Source organism: Rhamphochromis longiceps, linkage group LG10, assembly GCF_057381845.1.
Source record: "Rhamphochromis longiceps isolate RC_006_pf linkage group LG10, R_longiceps_female_GT1.1, whole genome shotgun sequence".
NCBI classification, from domain to species: domain Eukaryota; kingdom Metazoa; phylum Chordata; class Actinopteri; order Cichliformes; family Cichlidae; genus Rhamphochromis; species Rhamphochromis longiceps.
In genome coordinates, this window is record NC_140566.1 from 20132552 (window position 1) to 20148939 (window position 16388).

The 16388-nt window shown below is 41.9% G+C and overlaps 3 protein-coding genes across 3 annotated transcripts in view; 2 read left to right on the forward strand and 1 right to left on the reverse strand.

Moving 5' to 3' along the window:
* LOC146660766 (uncharacterized) overlaps window positions 1–6322 on the reverse strand; it is a 26522-nt gene extending 20200 nt beyond the window's left edge. Inside the window, exon 1 of the mRNA XM_085420809.1 lies at window positions 6227–6322. The gene's annotated coding sequence lies outside the window, so the exon portion shown is untranslated. The remainder of the gene's footprint in view (window positions 1–6226) is intronic.
* On the forward strand, window positions 5865–8121 carry LOC146660769 (E3 SUMO-protein ligase ZBED1-like). Its single transcript, XM_085420810.1, has 2 exons — window positions 5865–6009; window positions 6149–8121. Exon 2 carries the CDS (start codon window positions 6243–6245, stop codon window positions 7683–7685), a length of 1443 nt encoding a protein of 480 aa, XP_085276936.1. The 5' UTR covers window positions 5865–6009; window positions 6149–6242; the 3' UTR covers window positions 7686–8121.
* Window positions 8122–11054: 2933 nt separating this feature from the next.
* On the forward strand, window positions 11055–12026 carry LOC146660770 (olfactory receptor 1500-like). The gene has a single exon (XM_085421605.1). It carries the CDS (start codon window positions 11055–11057, stop codon window positions 12024–12026), a length of 972 nt encoding a protein of 323 aa, XP_085277731.1.
* The last annotated feature ends 4362 nt before the right edge of the window (window positions 12027–16388 follow it).

Here is a 16388-nt window from a genome sequence, read left to right on the forward strand (position 1 = left end):
GATCCCTGCCATACCAATATTGCTGTGTGGGTATCAGTGTGTGTGGTCATGTATTACTTATTGTTGTGGGGACACAAATTTGTTTACACACTCATATTGTGAGGTCTCGCCTACTTTATGACAAATTGCAAGGTAAATCATTCAATTTTAGGGTGAAGGCTTGAGTCAGGGTTAGGGTAAGGTTCAGGCAGGGACTTGTGATGGGTAGAGTTAGGATAAGTCTCCAGGAAATTAATGTAAGTTAATGTAATGTCCCCAAAAGTGATGGGAACACAACGCGCGTGTGTGTGTGCATGTGTGTGTGTGTGTGTGCGCACGTGCATGGGGTTAGGGTCAAATGTTGGATGTATTTTGGTGTTTTATTGTTTTGTGAAATGTTTACATTGTTTATTTGTTGTTTATTTATTTGTTCATCCTTGTTGTACTAATACAACTTATTATAGAATAACTTGGCATTTTACTACCCTTGTTGCACAGTGTTGCCTTGAAGCAACAAACCAATATCTGGCAGGGTGTCAAATTTTATGATTGATATATTATTAGGGACCCTAAAGCTCCCCCAAAATAGGGAGAAATATTTTTTTTCCCCAAAATTAAAAAGTCATGCAGTAGAGGGTTAGATCAGGGGATTATTTTTTATTTTTTTGTTGTTCAGTTTGGATCTTTAGCCATCAGAATTGTTGTCTTAAGGCCAAGAAAGATGCCAAGCGGATTTATTTTACCAAGTGGATCATCATAGCCTTGCCATATTGGTCCATTTGATTGACCTTTATTATAATTACAGTGGGGCAAAAAAGTATTTAGTCAGCCACCGATTGTGCAAGTTCCCCCACCTAAAATGATGACAGAGGTCAGTAATTTGCACCAGAGGTACACTTCAACTGTGAGAGACAGAATGTGAAAAAAAAATCCATGAATCCACATGGTAGGATTTGTAAAGAATTTATTCATAAATCAGGGTGGAAAATAAGTATTTGGTCAATAACAAAAAATACAACTCAATACTTTGTAACATAACCTTTGTTGGCAATAACAGAGGTCAAACGTTTACTATAGGTCTTTACCAGGTTTGCACACACAGTAGCTGGTATTTTGGCCCATTCCTCCATGCAGATCTTCTCGAGAGCAGTGATGTTTTGGGGCTGTCGCCGAGCAACACGGACTTTCAACTCCCGCCACAGATTTTCTATGGGGTTGAGGTCTGGAGACTGGCTAGGCCACTCCAGGACTTTCAAATGCTTCTTACGGAGCCACTCCTTTGTTGCCCGGGCGGTGTGTTTTGGATCATTGTCATGTTGGAAGACCCAGCCTCGTTTCATCTTCAAAGTTCTCACTGATGGAAGGAGGTTTTGGCTCAAAATCTCACGATACATGGCCCCATTCATTCTGTCCTTAACGCGGATCAGTTGTCCTGTCCCCTTGGCAGAAAAACAGCCCCATAGCATGATGTTTCCACCCCCATGCTTCACAGTAGGTATGGTGTTCTTGGGATGCAACTCAGTATTCTTCTTCCTCCAAACACGACGAGTTGAGTTTATACCAAAAAGTTCTACTTTGGTTTCATCTGACCACATGACATTCTCCCAATCCTCTGCTGTATCATCCATGTGCTCTCTGGCAAACTTCAGACGGGCCTGGACATGCACTGGCTTCAGCAGCGGAACACGTCTGGCACTGCGGGATTTGATTCCCTGCCGTTGTAGTGTGTTACTGATGGTGACCTTTGTTACTTTGGTCCCAGCTCTCTGCAGGTCATTCACCAGGTCCCCCCGTGTGGTTCTGGGATCTTTGCTCACCGTTCTCATGATCATTTTGACCCCACGGGATGAGATCTTGCGTGGAGCCCCAGATCGAGGGAGATTATCAGTGGTCTTGTATGTCTTCCATTTTCTGATGATTGCTCCCACAGTTGATTTTTTCACACCAAGCTGCTTGCCTATTGTAGATTCACTCTTCCCAGTCTGGTGCAGGTCTACAATACTTTTCCTGGTGTCCTTCGAAAGCTCTTTGGTCTTGGCCATGGCGGAGTTTGGAGTCTGACTGTTTGAGGCTGTGGACAGGTGTCTTTTATACAGATGATGAGTTCAAACAGGTGCCATTCATACAGGTAACGAGTGGGGGACAGAAAGGCTTCTTACAGAAGACGTTACAGGTCTGTGAGGGCCAGAGATTTTCCATGTTTGAGGTGACCAAATACTTATTTTCCACCCTGATTTACGAATAAATTCTTTACAAATCCTACCATGTGAATTCATGGATTTTTTTTTCACATTCTGTCTCTCACAGTTGAAGTGTACCTCTGGTGCAAATTACTGACCTCTGTCATCATTTTAAGTGGGGGAACTTGCACAATCGGTGGCTGACTAAATACTTTTTTGCCCCACTGTATGTACTTATTTTATTTTATTTTTGGTTGCTACAAACGGGACAGACATGACTGGGGGATAGGACAGGGAGAAAGAATGAAAGAAAGAGAGGGAGAGAAATAAAAACAGAGGGGAGAAGAGACGGTGAGAAAGTGGGGAAGAAAGAAAGAAAAACAAACAAAGCACCTGGATCACCTGTATGGAGAAAAAAAAACAGAAGAGAAAGCAAACAAAAAAAGAGCAACATAATAAATACAGCACCATCACAATAAACTAGCTAACAGTAGATAACAGTAGATACGAAATATTAAACGCTATTGTGCAGCACGCAAGATAGACAGCGCACAATGTGCTTTGAGGCAGCAGCCAAGAAAGGTGTAGTCCGCGTCTGTGAACACCCGTGTGTACACCTGTGTGCACACCTGTGTGGATCAGCATGCTTGTATTCCAAAGGTTTCTCCATGTAACGATCTGCTAGGGAGTGTGGGGAGCCATAGCCCCGTCCCCCAGGGTATGAAGCAGGTATGGAGGAGATCCAGGCCCCAGACATCCAGAGGCCCCAGAGTACGAGGACTCGAGGAGGACCACCAAAGGGGGGGAACCGTGCCACCCTCCTGGGAAGAGCTGAGTAGAGCTCCAAACGAGAGGTCACCCAGCAGCTACGGAGCAGAGGCCAGAGGGGGTTTCAGTGGCGTGCCCGCGGGCTCTGCCGGCAGCCAGCTGTGCCAGAGAGGACCGAGCTTCAGGCCCAGAGGCCTGAGGGCACCCCACCCCCCAGAAGGGGCCCAGCCGGGCCACAGGCGCCAGGCCCTGCCAATCGGCCACCAGGAGTGAGCCGGTACATACATGAGCGCCCAGCCCCAGTCGACAAGAACCACCAACACACCAACGTCTGAGGGCATCAGCCACCGGCAGGGAGTGTGGTGAGGGGAGATAGGCCTCCGTACTTTGGAGGGCCTGAGATGTACCCAGAGAGGTGGAGTCTAAGACCCAACCTGACATATAGACACAGACGAACAGGCGCACGCGGACACAAACGTGCATTCCCACCCCATATGCACAACCAAATACTCGGCACTCACCCAACGTGTAGACAGACACAAATAGACACTGCACAGACAGTCACACTCCCCAAACATACTCTATAACCTAGGTCCAGGTACCCCCGCCCCCAGAGGGCCAAGCCGCACCTAGACCCAGGAGATGTAACCCTTCTCTCTGGGATGGAGGCAAGCGGACCACCTCCTTCTCTGCAGTAGCAGGGAGGCCCCGCATCCCAAAACCCAATCTGACGGCCAGCACCTCCTCCCAGCCCCCCAGCCCTGACGGCTAACAGAACCAGGGTGAGTGAAGACCCCAAACCTCCCTCCGCCCACTCATATGTAGTGTTGCTGTGTGCTGTTCTAAAGTGCATTTAAAACACAGGAGAGCGTGGTTCCTGCTTCCTATCAGAGAGCAGCACGGCTCCTCCCGAAAACCCTCAGTGTCTATATGCATTTAAAATTGAGGGTAGGGCACCAGCGCCAGAGGTGGGTTGGAATACACCGACCATCCTCTGGATGCTGTAAAACATGCCCACCTCCAAGGCCCTATATGTATGTGTTATGTGAGAGTGTGCGTAATGTGGATGTCTAAGTTGCAGAATAAAATTGAGGCAAGAGGTCAAAAATGAATCAGCGACAAAACTAATTTTGAGAGCTTCACTTTTACACTCAGCTCCCTCTTCACCACACCAGACCGGTGCAACATCTGCATCACTGCAGCCGCAGCACCAATCCGTCTGTCAATCTTCCACTACCTTCTCCCATCACTCGCGAACAGGACCCTGGGGCTACGTCCACACTAGATAGATAGCGATAGATTTGAAATCAGTTACAAAGGGCAGCATTGTCATTGTTCATTCGTGCACAATGTCCCCAGTCTCCCTTGGGATGCTGTTGAAGCTCTGCTGGAGGTGTGCATTAAAGATCTCACGGACTGGGGCCTCTGCTAGGCATTCCCAGCTAGGGCTGCCACGATTAGTCGACTAGTCACGATTAGGGCTGGGACAACGCGTCGACGTAATCGATTACGTCGACGCGTAAAATACGTCGACGTAAAACAATTTACGTCGATGCGTCGTCACTTTCAAAAAAATACATGGCGGCAGCGAGTAGCGGTAACATGAGTGAGGTAGTCGCAGTCGACTTAAACCACTGCACCCGAACACGCAGTTCTACAGTATGGGGATATTTTAACCGAAAAGGAAGTGATTCAGTCGTTTGCCGGCTTTGTAAGGTGGAAATGGCCTATCATAAAAGCACGACGGCTATGCACCAGCACCTCAAACGACGACATCCAGGAGCAGCTTCTGAAAAGGACAAACCACCGTAAGTTTTCAACTTTTTTACTAACGCTGGTTTTTACCCGTTAATTCATCCGACCCCTCCCCCCCCCTCCCCTAGACATACACTCACTCATAGACAGAGATAAACACCCAACCTCCATAAATACAAAACTAATTTAAGCTGCTTAGCAGTAACATATAGCAGCTGCTGTTTAGTTGTTTTTTTAATTTGTGGCCCATGCTGGCAAAATGAGTCGGAATGCGCGCAGGCTGATTATCAGAATCGGCGAAAGATGAAAATGTGAGACATAGAATTGGCTGCAGGAGAAATGTTAACAAGGATAATTCACCACCACCTAAACGTAGCCGTCGTGGACAATGTTACAACATCGTTAAAGTGCTTGCAAAAGCAAAATGACAACGAACTCTTGATTTGTCAAGTTTAATGTCTTTCATCCTATTTGAATGCTGTTTTTATACATAATGCTTCTTCAGCTTGATCTTATAGGTCAAAGTTATGCCATCTAATGGCTAGAAAGCAGTGCACCAGTAAATGTGCCATCAGCTATGGCTGTTTAAACGCTATTTTTTGCAGTTATTTTTTGCATCCATATCATATGTTCAACATTGGTGATTATCATTAATCTCTTACTGTTATGCTATGAAAGCACATGGCATAACAGTATTAGATTATTCTGTTATTATATGTTACCTTATATATGTAATCAAAGTAGTTGAATTAGAATACTGCTGTAGATCATATTATACCCTTTAATATAGAGTGTGTGAGCTGTATGTAGTTTAGTTCTCATTATACTTTTGAGTTAAAAGAACATATTCACTTATTAGTTTATTAGATAAGTGTGCATCACTCTGTATCCTTGATCTGCTGGGAATGTGTTACACTGTTTTCTTGACATGTTCTATTGTTGAATCATAAAGAGAAGGTTGTAAGCAGGAGACTCTGTGTCTAAGACAGGGGAGATAGACAGACCACATTCCACACCCCCACCTTACAGAAAGCAGAGAAACAACTGCCGAGGTCATAACTGAGGCGCCGTAAGAGAGAAAGAATGTTAATGTTTGTTCTTTTACGACTAGGTGGGGGCCACTAGAGACTATAAAAAGCTGAGCAACCCGTCACCATTTTGAGACTTTCTGTGACCCTCTGCAGGCAGGTCTCCCCATCATGATGGTCCTTATGCTCTTAAGTGTTGAATTGTATGGAAATAAATGATTGTTGATTGAGCATAAATACACCGAGTATTGTCCTTCCTTCAGCCCAAAGATTCAAAGAATTGGGAGATTTCAACAACAGTAAGGCACATACATGGTTTATATTTATTTATTATAACAACCAGATCCTTATCTAATTATTTTGATATTATGCTTTCCATATAATTATTTTGTAATTATTCGAATTCATCTGTGTGCTGTGTGTGATTTATGATTTCAGGAACAAACAGAAAAGTCTGGAGGACTACTGTCAGAGAAGAAGTACACCATGCACCCCCCAGGAGGCGGCTGTACTTACCGAGAGCGTCTTAACTATGATTTTAAAAGACATGAGACCACTTGCTGTGGTTGAGGGTGAGGGATTCAAAGAAATGCTGACCACTTTCCAACCGGGATACACTCTGCCGTCTAGGCGTCATTTTACAAGCATGATGGAGAGAAAGTATGAAACTTCAGTTGAGAAACTAAGGAATGAACTAAAAAAGGCCACATCCAAAATCTCCCTTACCACTGATGCTTGGACAAGTCTGGTCACAGAGTCCTACTTAGGGGTAACTTGTCATTTCATTAATGACAATTGGGATCTTCTCTCCTTCAATTTAGCAACACTGCCAGTTGAAGAGCGCCACACTGCAGAAAACCTTGCCTCCTGGGTGGAGAAGGTGGCAGAGAAATTCCACATTTCCTTGCATAATGTCCTTGCCGTTGTGCATGATAATGCAAGTAACATAGTTGCAGCTCTCCACATCCTGAAAGAGCACATCAGGAAAAGTGAGCCAGCTTGCACCAAACTTAAGCAGAAGCAAAAGCAGATGGGTACAGCTGAGCATAAACTAATCCAGGATGTCGCTGTCAGATGGAACAGTTCATACTACATGATTGAACGTCTGTTGGAACAGAGATGGCCAGTGGTTGCGACGCTTTCAGATCCAAAAGTCACACAGCGTGGGAAACAGTACCTAGATCTGAAAAGTGATCAGTGGATTCTTCTGGATGAATTGAAGGAGGTGCTCAAGCCTTATGAGCAAGCCACTAATGTTCTTAGTGGACAGTCTTATGTCACAGTCTCTGTTCTTCCCCCCCTGCTGAAAGGTCTCCTGAAATCCACCAAAAACAAATCATTTGATTCTGCTGCAGTGAACTCTTTCCAGAACTGTGCAGAAGAGGAAATCTTGTATAGGTGGCAGCCAGAGGTATCTGCATTTCAAGCAGATGGAAAAAATGTGTCACTCATTGCTGCTGCCCTTGATCCACGTTTTCGTAAACTGAAATTCCTTTCTCCAGAAGATGCTCTGAAACTGCAAGTAACAGTACAGAGGGAGGCACTTGATCTCAAAAGGGAGCAGAGATCACAGTTACAGCAGGAACATGTGGGACAGGAAGCCTCAGCAAGTCCCCCAACAAAGAAGAGGTCTGTGTTGGACACTTTGTTGGGTACAGATTCTGAGGAGGAAGATTGTAATGAAAACACTGACCAGGGTGGGGATGGAGAAAATGAGGCGGTGAGGAAAGAAGCACTGCTGTATTTTGGGGAAGCCCCTATTCCAAGGGATAATGACCCCCTTACATGGTGGAAGAATAATGCAACAAGATTCCCCACACTGGCTAATTTAGCCAAATCATATTTGGCTGTACCTGCCACATCAACACCATCTGAAAGGCTTTTTTCAGTTGCTGGAAACATTGTCACCAAAAAAAGGGCAAGCCTGACTGCTGAGCATGTAGAAATGCTAACATTTCTCCACTCCAATGCATAACTACTTCATGTGATGAACATGATTGAACACACACACACACAAACACACACACAAATAGGAGAGAAGGCAGCAAAATGGATATTTTGTTAACAAAGAGCACTTTTTTTGCAGAGAGCAAAGTGAATGTTACGTTGTATTTGTTCAAAGATGCCATTGCTGCTGTTTATATTTTATTAATTTTTTGCTATGATTTCCTTTGTTCATATTTGTTCTGCACAACATTTAATTTTTTGTTAAAAACAGAAGATTGTACTACAATGTTATTGTGGATTTTGTTTTGTGAATGAAGAGCACTTTTTGGGAGAAAGCAAAGTGAATGTTACATTTTGTTTGTTTAAAGACACCATTGTTGCTATTTATTTGAAATGTTTTGTTAACTTTTCCTTAATTTTATATGTTTGCACATTTCATTTCTTGTTAAATGCTATTGATTGTATGACCTCTACAATTTTATTTTGCAATTTTTTTTATTAAAAGGTCTTAAAATGAAGAAATTTGTGTTTTTCATTGATATACATAAATTAGTAAATGTGAAATTGCTATACAAGTCAAAAAATATGGAAATAATCGATAATCGAATCAAATCAAAATCGAATCGGATTGAAAAATTTATCATTAGATTAATCGATGCATCGAAAAATTAATCGCTAGATTCATCGATTAGGAAAATAATCGTTTTGCCCAGCCCTAGTCACGATTACGTCGACTATTAAAATTGTCGACAACTAATTTAATAGTTGACATGTCGTTTGAAGCTTTGTAAGATCCCAAAAGACGCAGGAATAAGTAGTAGGATTTAAGAGTGTAATAACGGACTGAAACAGAAGATGGCAGCACTGCATGTACAAGGATGCCAGCTGCCATTAAACCCCGAAGAAGAAGAAGCTGTGTCCCAGAATTCGTAGCGCAGCCCAGCGCAGTAGTCAATAATGGTGGCAGCTAGTTAGTGTTAATATTACTCTTATTATTCTTTTTGGGTCACAAAATAAACGTTTAACATATTTTCAGGTGAACATATGTTAAAATATGATAAAAATGTGTCAGCTGTGTAAACTTCAAATATCTGCTCAGTTTATCAAGACACCACATATTTTCAAAAGCGCTCCGACGTGGGTAACAGACGTCTCACCAGCTCGATAGCGAGTGGGGGTTCAAGGCTCACTAGAGCCAGTGAGAACACCGGACTCCTGGCTAATCCTTTTCAAACCCACCACTGTCTTTCGCTACTCAGGTTAAACATGATATATAAGTCCCTTTGATAACTTAAAAATGTTGTTTGGCTTTTTCAGTGTTTTATTTGTTCGTGGGTCAATCGGTTTGGCTGAGATTAAAGTTATTAGATTAGATTAAATTAAATGTAACTTTTTTAATCCCTTGGGTGGGTTCCTTCGGGGTTTTCACACAAACAGAAAACTGATTAAACAGAAGTGTGAGACGGTCGAGAGTTTACGTCAGCGCCCGGTTATATTTTAGATAGCAAGGAGCAGACGGCAGCATTTCACTCCAAGGAGGGAGCTCGTGCCGTACTACCCGGCTTTCTTTAGACCGCGAAGGCCGGGTCCTCAGGTGGAAGCAGCCTCTGAATTTGAATGTAGACAATCCGAATGTTATAGTTTCTTTCCACTGTGTTCCTGTTAATGATAAACTACTAAAATATCGATATTTTAATGTAAGAATTGATTCTAGAACATAAATGATTGGTATCAGAGGAATCGATATTTCAGGATTGATCCACACATCACTAGCAGGTGCTGTTTTTCTCTCATTTGCACTGAGGAGCAACTGTGAAGGTGAAGAGCCTGAGATGATTGAGTAGCCATTCACACACACTGTGGTTATGTCCTTACAGCAGAGACTCAAGAAGTGATTTTAGAAGACCTCAAGCAAGTTGTGCAGCAAACATAGTAGTCAGCTGGAGGACGGACTGCACATGGTTGTGTCACAGTTTTAGAGTAGAGCCGCCTTTTAAAACTGATGTTTTTTTAAATTCTGGGTTTGTTTTTTATCTCTACTGGTCTGGTGTAATATTAGTCGGGCAATGTGCACACTGGGTGCTCTTTAAGGGGTGGAAAAGAAAATCTCCCCAGTCTCCACAAGAGCAAGTGTGTTAGCTGACATACTGTAATATGTAATTTGCTGGTAATAGAATCATAGTCAGTCTTCCAGTAACAAACGACAAGGAAACAAAAGCAAAGTAAATAACAATCCAGCCATTTCTGCTAAGTGAGAAGCTTCTCGGGATGGATATCACAACTTCTACTGTCTCCTGATTTGCTGACTATCTGTCAGAGAGGCCTCAGTTTGTAACTCTGGGGGGCACCCTTTCTGATGTGCTGGTTAGTAATATTGGGGCACCACATGACACGGTCTACATCTCCATTCCTCTTTACCTTGTACACTTCTGATGACACTGCAGTGGTTGGGTGCATTAAGGGGGGGGGGCAGGAGTCTGAGTACAGGGATCTGGTGAGGGCAACTGTAGAATGGTCCGAAAGAAACACCTCTTTCTGAATGTCAGCAAGACAAAATAGATGGTGAGTTGGCCCATCACAACATCATGGGTGAAGACCAATTACACCTGCTTTAACACAACATTACCTACGAGCTTATTGACACAGGTAACAGTGCCCAACAGCAAGCTTGGCAGGACAGCAAAGCCGGTATTTGGTAAGCTTAGATTAATAAAAGAGATGGTGGTTGACTTCTGGAGGAAAAAAAACTGTGAGTTGGCCCATCACAACATCTGCTCCACTCCAAACTTCCAAGGCAGTGCACAACATCTATCTATCTTTTCATTCCATTCCAGCCATCCATCCTCTTCTGTTTCATGAAAAAATACATTACCTTTGATGAGTCTTAACACATGTTAGCGTTTACCATTATTGACTGACTTCTATTAACTAAATTTGCTACTTACGAGCTTATTGACACAAAATAACAGTGCCCAACAGCAAGCTTGGCAGGACAGCAAAGCCGGTATTTGATAATCTTAGATTAATATCAGGAGTAGAAAAAGGGCACACATTTTCACAAAGTACCCTTTCCAGCTTTTTAATTAATCCAAAACAACATGATTTTGAGTTGTATTGTCAGTCTGAGGTTGACCAGCATTCGGAAAAAAATTCGGGATAGTAAGATGGCAGTCAGAAAATATTAACCATTATGTAATATTCCTATTAGTTAAATTGTCTGCACAAAGCTGTAACCATATGGTTTGATGTCATAGGGGAATGCAAAGTGACTATAAGGGACAGAACACAAACGTGCTCTGCTTCCATTTGGAGCCAGTCTTAACTAAAGAAGGTTTGCTGAAACATAAAATAAAGGACATTAACTTTAACCTTCAACATTAAAAAAAAAATTATTCAAATGGAATTTTTTAATTCAGCTGTTGGGAAAAACATCACATTTGTGAAACCTGCATATTTCATAATAAGTGCATTTAATGGCATAGCTAATATTAGGTATTACTTTGTCTTTCTGTGCTTTATCTACATTTTTTCAGTGGTGGGAAACACACTACTGATGATTGGCATAATTTTGGATCATACATTGAGAGGTCCAAAACATATTGGAGTTGTGAACTTTGCATTTACAGACCTGTTAAGTAGCTCTGCTTTGATGCCAAAGCTTGTTGACATTTTTCTGTTTAACCATCACCATATCTCCTACAATGACTGCTTGGCATTCATGTTTTTCTGCTTGACCTTTTTTGCAGCTCAGGCTTTTAATCTGGTTGTGTTGTCCTTTGACAGAGTCATGGCTATCATGTACCCGCTGCACTACCAAATGAGAATCAGCCACAAACTCATTTTATCTTTGATTGCTTTTTTCTGGCTTCTTGCAATTACTATCATACTCACTGCAGTTGGTCTTCTCACAAGACTTTCTTTCTGTGACTCTGTGGTTATTCAGAGCTATTTCTGTGATCATGGACCTGTGTATCGGCTTGGCTGCAATGATCTTACTCCAAATCGTGTAATTGCTCATTTGGCACCAGTTCTTGTTCTTTGGGTTCCACTGGCATTTATCGTGGGAAGTTACTGCTGTATTGGTTATTCTTTGTCAAAAACTGCTACATGTAGGGAAAGACTAAAGGCTTTAAAAACCTGCACAAGTCACCTTTCATTAGTGGCAATTTATTTCCTCCCTGCACTATTTATCTTTACCTTTGGGAGTACAATACTTCCAAATGCAAGGACTGTAAGTCTGTCTTTGGCCACTGTCATGCCTTTGACTTTAAATCCAATAATCTATGGTCTTCAGACACAGGAAATCAAAGAATCGTTGAAGAAGTTATTAAAAGTTAAAATGCAATTTAAAATTTCTGCAAACAAATAAAAAGCATTCAGATTTGAACCTTAGCAGTACCCAATCATCCTTTGCGGAGGGGTTTAAAAAGCTGAAAACATAGAAAATTTCATATAAAATAATCCAAAATATGGCAAACAAAACAATGTTTCATGTCTCATAATAACAATATAACATTTTATAATTGTTATTGAAAATTGAGACTATTTTAAATGTAAAAGAGTCTGTGAAAGAGTCTAATGTAATAGTGTATTTGATGCTGGTCAATGAACATTACAAAGTGTAAATATGCATTTGACTTTAAACCTCAAGGCAGTTAATAAAAGCCCTACTGTGACTTTCAAGATATCTAGACTTGTTAGTGGAAGTTTCTGTTTTGTGTATGGTCTTGGTCTCTAAGTTTTGTGTAGTTATTTAATTGTCACTTTTTATGGTGGAAACTTATGTCCAGAGTATGATTTAGCTGTGACACCTTAGCATTAAATGCACTTTAAACCAGTTTAAGGTAAATCATTTTAAAAGTAAAATAAAAACTGTAAATCTAATTTCGGCCTTTCTCATTGGAAAACACAACTGTATGATATATTACAGTTATTTTATTGCAAAAATCTCCTTTCTTGGTACTTTAGTGTAGTACTACTGGTACCTGTGCTCACCAGAACATTCCAGTTCAACACATAAGAAATTATACTTGACTGGCATTTACAATCATCCACTGCTTATGGTTAATTAAAAAGGTAATAGCAGATGAAGTCTACTCCAAACAAAGACACACTCTTAACTTTAAAAAGCTTGTGACATTTACACATTCTATGTGAAAACAGATTTAGGAGGTCAAATTAGCTTTTCAGTGTGTGTAGGGATAGGAATTGCTACGAATGTAGTGATTTCAATCCCATGTTCAAAGTCAATTATCAATTTAATTTCTTATAGATTCTCTTCATGGGGTTTCAACACAATCTCCAAGTAGGATATCACCGACATTACAGTCATGCAAATTGCTTGACATTCATGTTTTTCTGCTCTACTTTCATTTCAATCCAGGCGCCATCTCGTAAAGGTCACAGTATGACACACTGGAGCCACTGTTTACCAATAATAGACAAAATAAAACCTTCCCATTGCCCAAACATAGATATCATGCATTCCTCCAATGGGTTGTGTATTCTTCATTGTTCATGTATTGTTTTGGATAATGTTCTGAGGCCTTCCAGGCTCTGGTTACAGAACTGTCTGGAGCAGTGTTCTTGGGGATGAAAGTGCAACACATATCTCTAAACATTGCACATACACCCCCTTAGGACCTTAGGACATTGTAATGTATATAATTAATGCGATCTATGCGATTAATGTGACTCCCCTAGGGACCCCTATGGTGTCCATATATGTTAGAAACCCCACAAATAAGTCAAACAAGTAAGTGAACCTTTAGAACAGCACCTGGCATCTACGCTGGGCTGTGAGCTGCCCTGCCCTGTTTCCTGAGACCCTTACCCCCTTTTCACCCAGCATAATAATACAAAGCCGCTCTTGCCCATGGGCCAATTTATGTCATGTTTTCCCTGGAGGCATTCCCTTGGGCTGGATACACCACCGTACACCAGTCCACTGGGATCTCTCCTGCATCATACATCTGACTTCCCTAGTTGCTCACTGTAAAATCAAAACAGGTATAGTTAGCTTTTCTTGGGGTAAAATGTCCTAGATTAGTTTTATTGTCAATTGGTGGAAACAGGCTGGAGAGAGTTTAGCAGTTTCCTATATAAACAGCACTTCTTGTTATTTTAAGCATACAACCAAATCCCCACGTGTCATTTGAATAGAAAGGGCCAGGTTCAGTGAAGAGGTGTGGGAAAGTGTAGGGATGGGTACCGGTATCCGGGTTCTGACATAAACGGTAGTAACCAGACCGAAAAGCAGCGCACATTTCGGTGCTTTATTTCGGTGCTTTTTTTCCTAAGCTGTGATACACTTTAGATTCTAGCCAATCATTTTACGTTTCCGAGGATAGTAGGCCGGTCTAGGTACGTACATTCTTTTATGCAGAGCTACAGATTAAAATGCCCAAGGCGAAGCGGTCAAAAGTCTGGCTGTACTTCACAGCAAAAGATGCAAACTCAGCGGCCTGCAACAAGTGCTTTAAGGTGATATTGTCAAAGGAGGTAACACCTCAAATCCGATGAAACACCTGGTGACGCATAGCGTTTTTTTTAAAAGCCAAGAAATGCGCCGTATTTGATAGCTTGCTGCAAGACCTCACACCGTGAACATCTACTGCGGGTGGGTTGCCAGTTATCGGACCCAGAGCAACATCCCCCAAAAACCCGAAGAATAGAGTCCTGGCCCCTAGCCCTGCCAGTGTAGCAGAAATGATGACGGATGATAAAGGCAGCAACAGCCGTTCTTCTCTGCGTGAGTAGCTTAATGTTGTTCGTGTGTAATTTACGTTGAGTAGGCTAACCACGTTATTACATTAATGCATGTAAGGTGAACTAGCAAACATCATCATAGCTACATGCGGCTGTCTTCTTGTTTGATGGCAGATACTCCCTTCACCCTGGCCAAAAAGGCTAAAATGACCAAAGAAAAAGTGGAAAACAGCTGAACATGAGAGGTTTTTGGACAAAGTTTGTGTTTTTTCCATTGATTAAGCACTGCTTCCAGCCAAGAGTGACACCATATATGCCCCATAGCTGCAGAAAAGGCTAACATTGTTATCTTTTTACAAAAAAACAGCTGAACATGAGAGGTTTTTGGACCAATTTTGTGTTCTCCATTCTTTAAGCACTGGTTTGAGCACCGTTTAAGCACCGGCACTGTTTCAAAAGTACCGGTTTGGCACCGGTATCGGATAAAACCTAAACGATACCCATCCCTAGGCAAGTGGCTACGCCCGCCGCACAGTCTGACACCTTTTGTTCCTTTATATTTTGAATTAGCCAATCTAACCCCAGGTTGCTATTTCTATACCCATTACATGTCAGTTCTCTTAGTTGCCGCGCTTTTTTCCCTCTCTGGACAGTCTGTCCCCCTTTAACGAGTGGACCAGATGTGGGATGACCACTGTGTTCGGGCAATTAACATAACATAAAAATCACACAGACTATTAGTAAAGCTAATACTCTCAGACCTCCCATTACTTTCCAGCTTCTACTTTTTTTCTACTACCCTGAGGTCTTTTCCACAGACCGGGGGATTATTCTGCCCCCTTTTGTTGAGGTCTGGGTGTTTCTCTTACTCAACTGACTCAGCGTGCTGGTCCTTCTTGGTCTGGTCCTTCTGGATTTCCGCCAACCCCCTCGTGGTTATTGCTGCACCCCAAATGACACGACCCTTGACCTCAATCACTGATTGTGCCGTCTGCTATGCCTGGAATGATTTGTGATTCTCGCTGGTTCTCTAGGAAAAAATCCGGAGTTGTGGGAACTCATGGTTCATTATAATCTTACGTTTTATCTGTACCTGAATTGGTAATCACACAAATCACCATAAAATCATAGAAAAATGATCATAGAAACCATTGTTTGCAGCATTCTGGACTAACTGCAGCCTTGCCAGGCAGGTCTGGCTAACTCCAGCATATAAGGAGTTACAATAGTCCAGCTGGGATATAATAAAAGCATGAATCACCCGTTGAATGTTTTTAAAAGATAAAAATGATCTCACCTTAGATAAAAGCCCCAGTTTGAAGAAAGACTGCTGTACGACTGAGCTCATCTGTTTTTCAAAGATGAAATTGCTGTCAAATATTAACCCCTAAATTTTTGGCATGCGATTTGACAAAAGACTCAAGACTGTGCAGGTTAAAATTAGAGGTGCTGGGATTGCCACTTGGTCCAAAAATTATCACTTCGGTTTTGTTCTCATTGAAGTTAAGGAAGTTAGAGGCCATCCAAGATTTAACTTCACCGATACACTGCCTCCAGTTCTGCCTCTAGTGAGGCAGAACTATTTCCCTTCAGTTGAAGATAGATCTGAGTATCATCAGCATATGAATGAAAACAAATGTTATATTTTGTAAAAATTAGACCTAGAGCTATTAAATTAGACCTATAAATGGAGAATCCAGAAGCAGAAGCACAGCTGAGTCACCTGAGTCAGTGGCTAATAAAAGATCATTAAGAACTCTTAAACGTGCAGTTTCTATACTATGAAGAGTTTTAAAACCAGACTGAAACCTCTCAAGAACATTGCGTCCATTTACAAAAGATTGCAGCTGATCATAGATCAGCGATCATAGATCGAAGACGTTTTATCTTATTGATAAAAAACTGCAGGAACCTTTCACAGGTGTCTGAGGAACCTGTTGTCGTAAGCCCGACAACAGGTGTCAGGGTGAAGTATTTTTCAAAATCGTGTCCAGGTAGCCTTCATTCTCACCAATAAGCCACT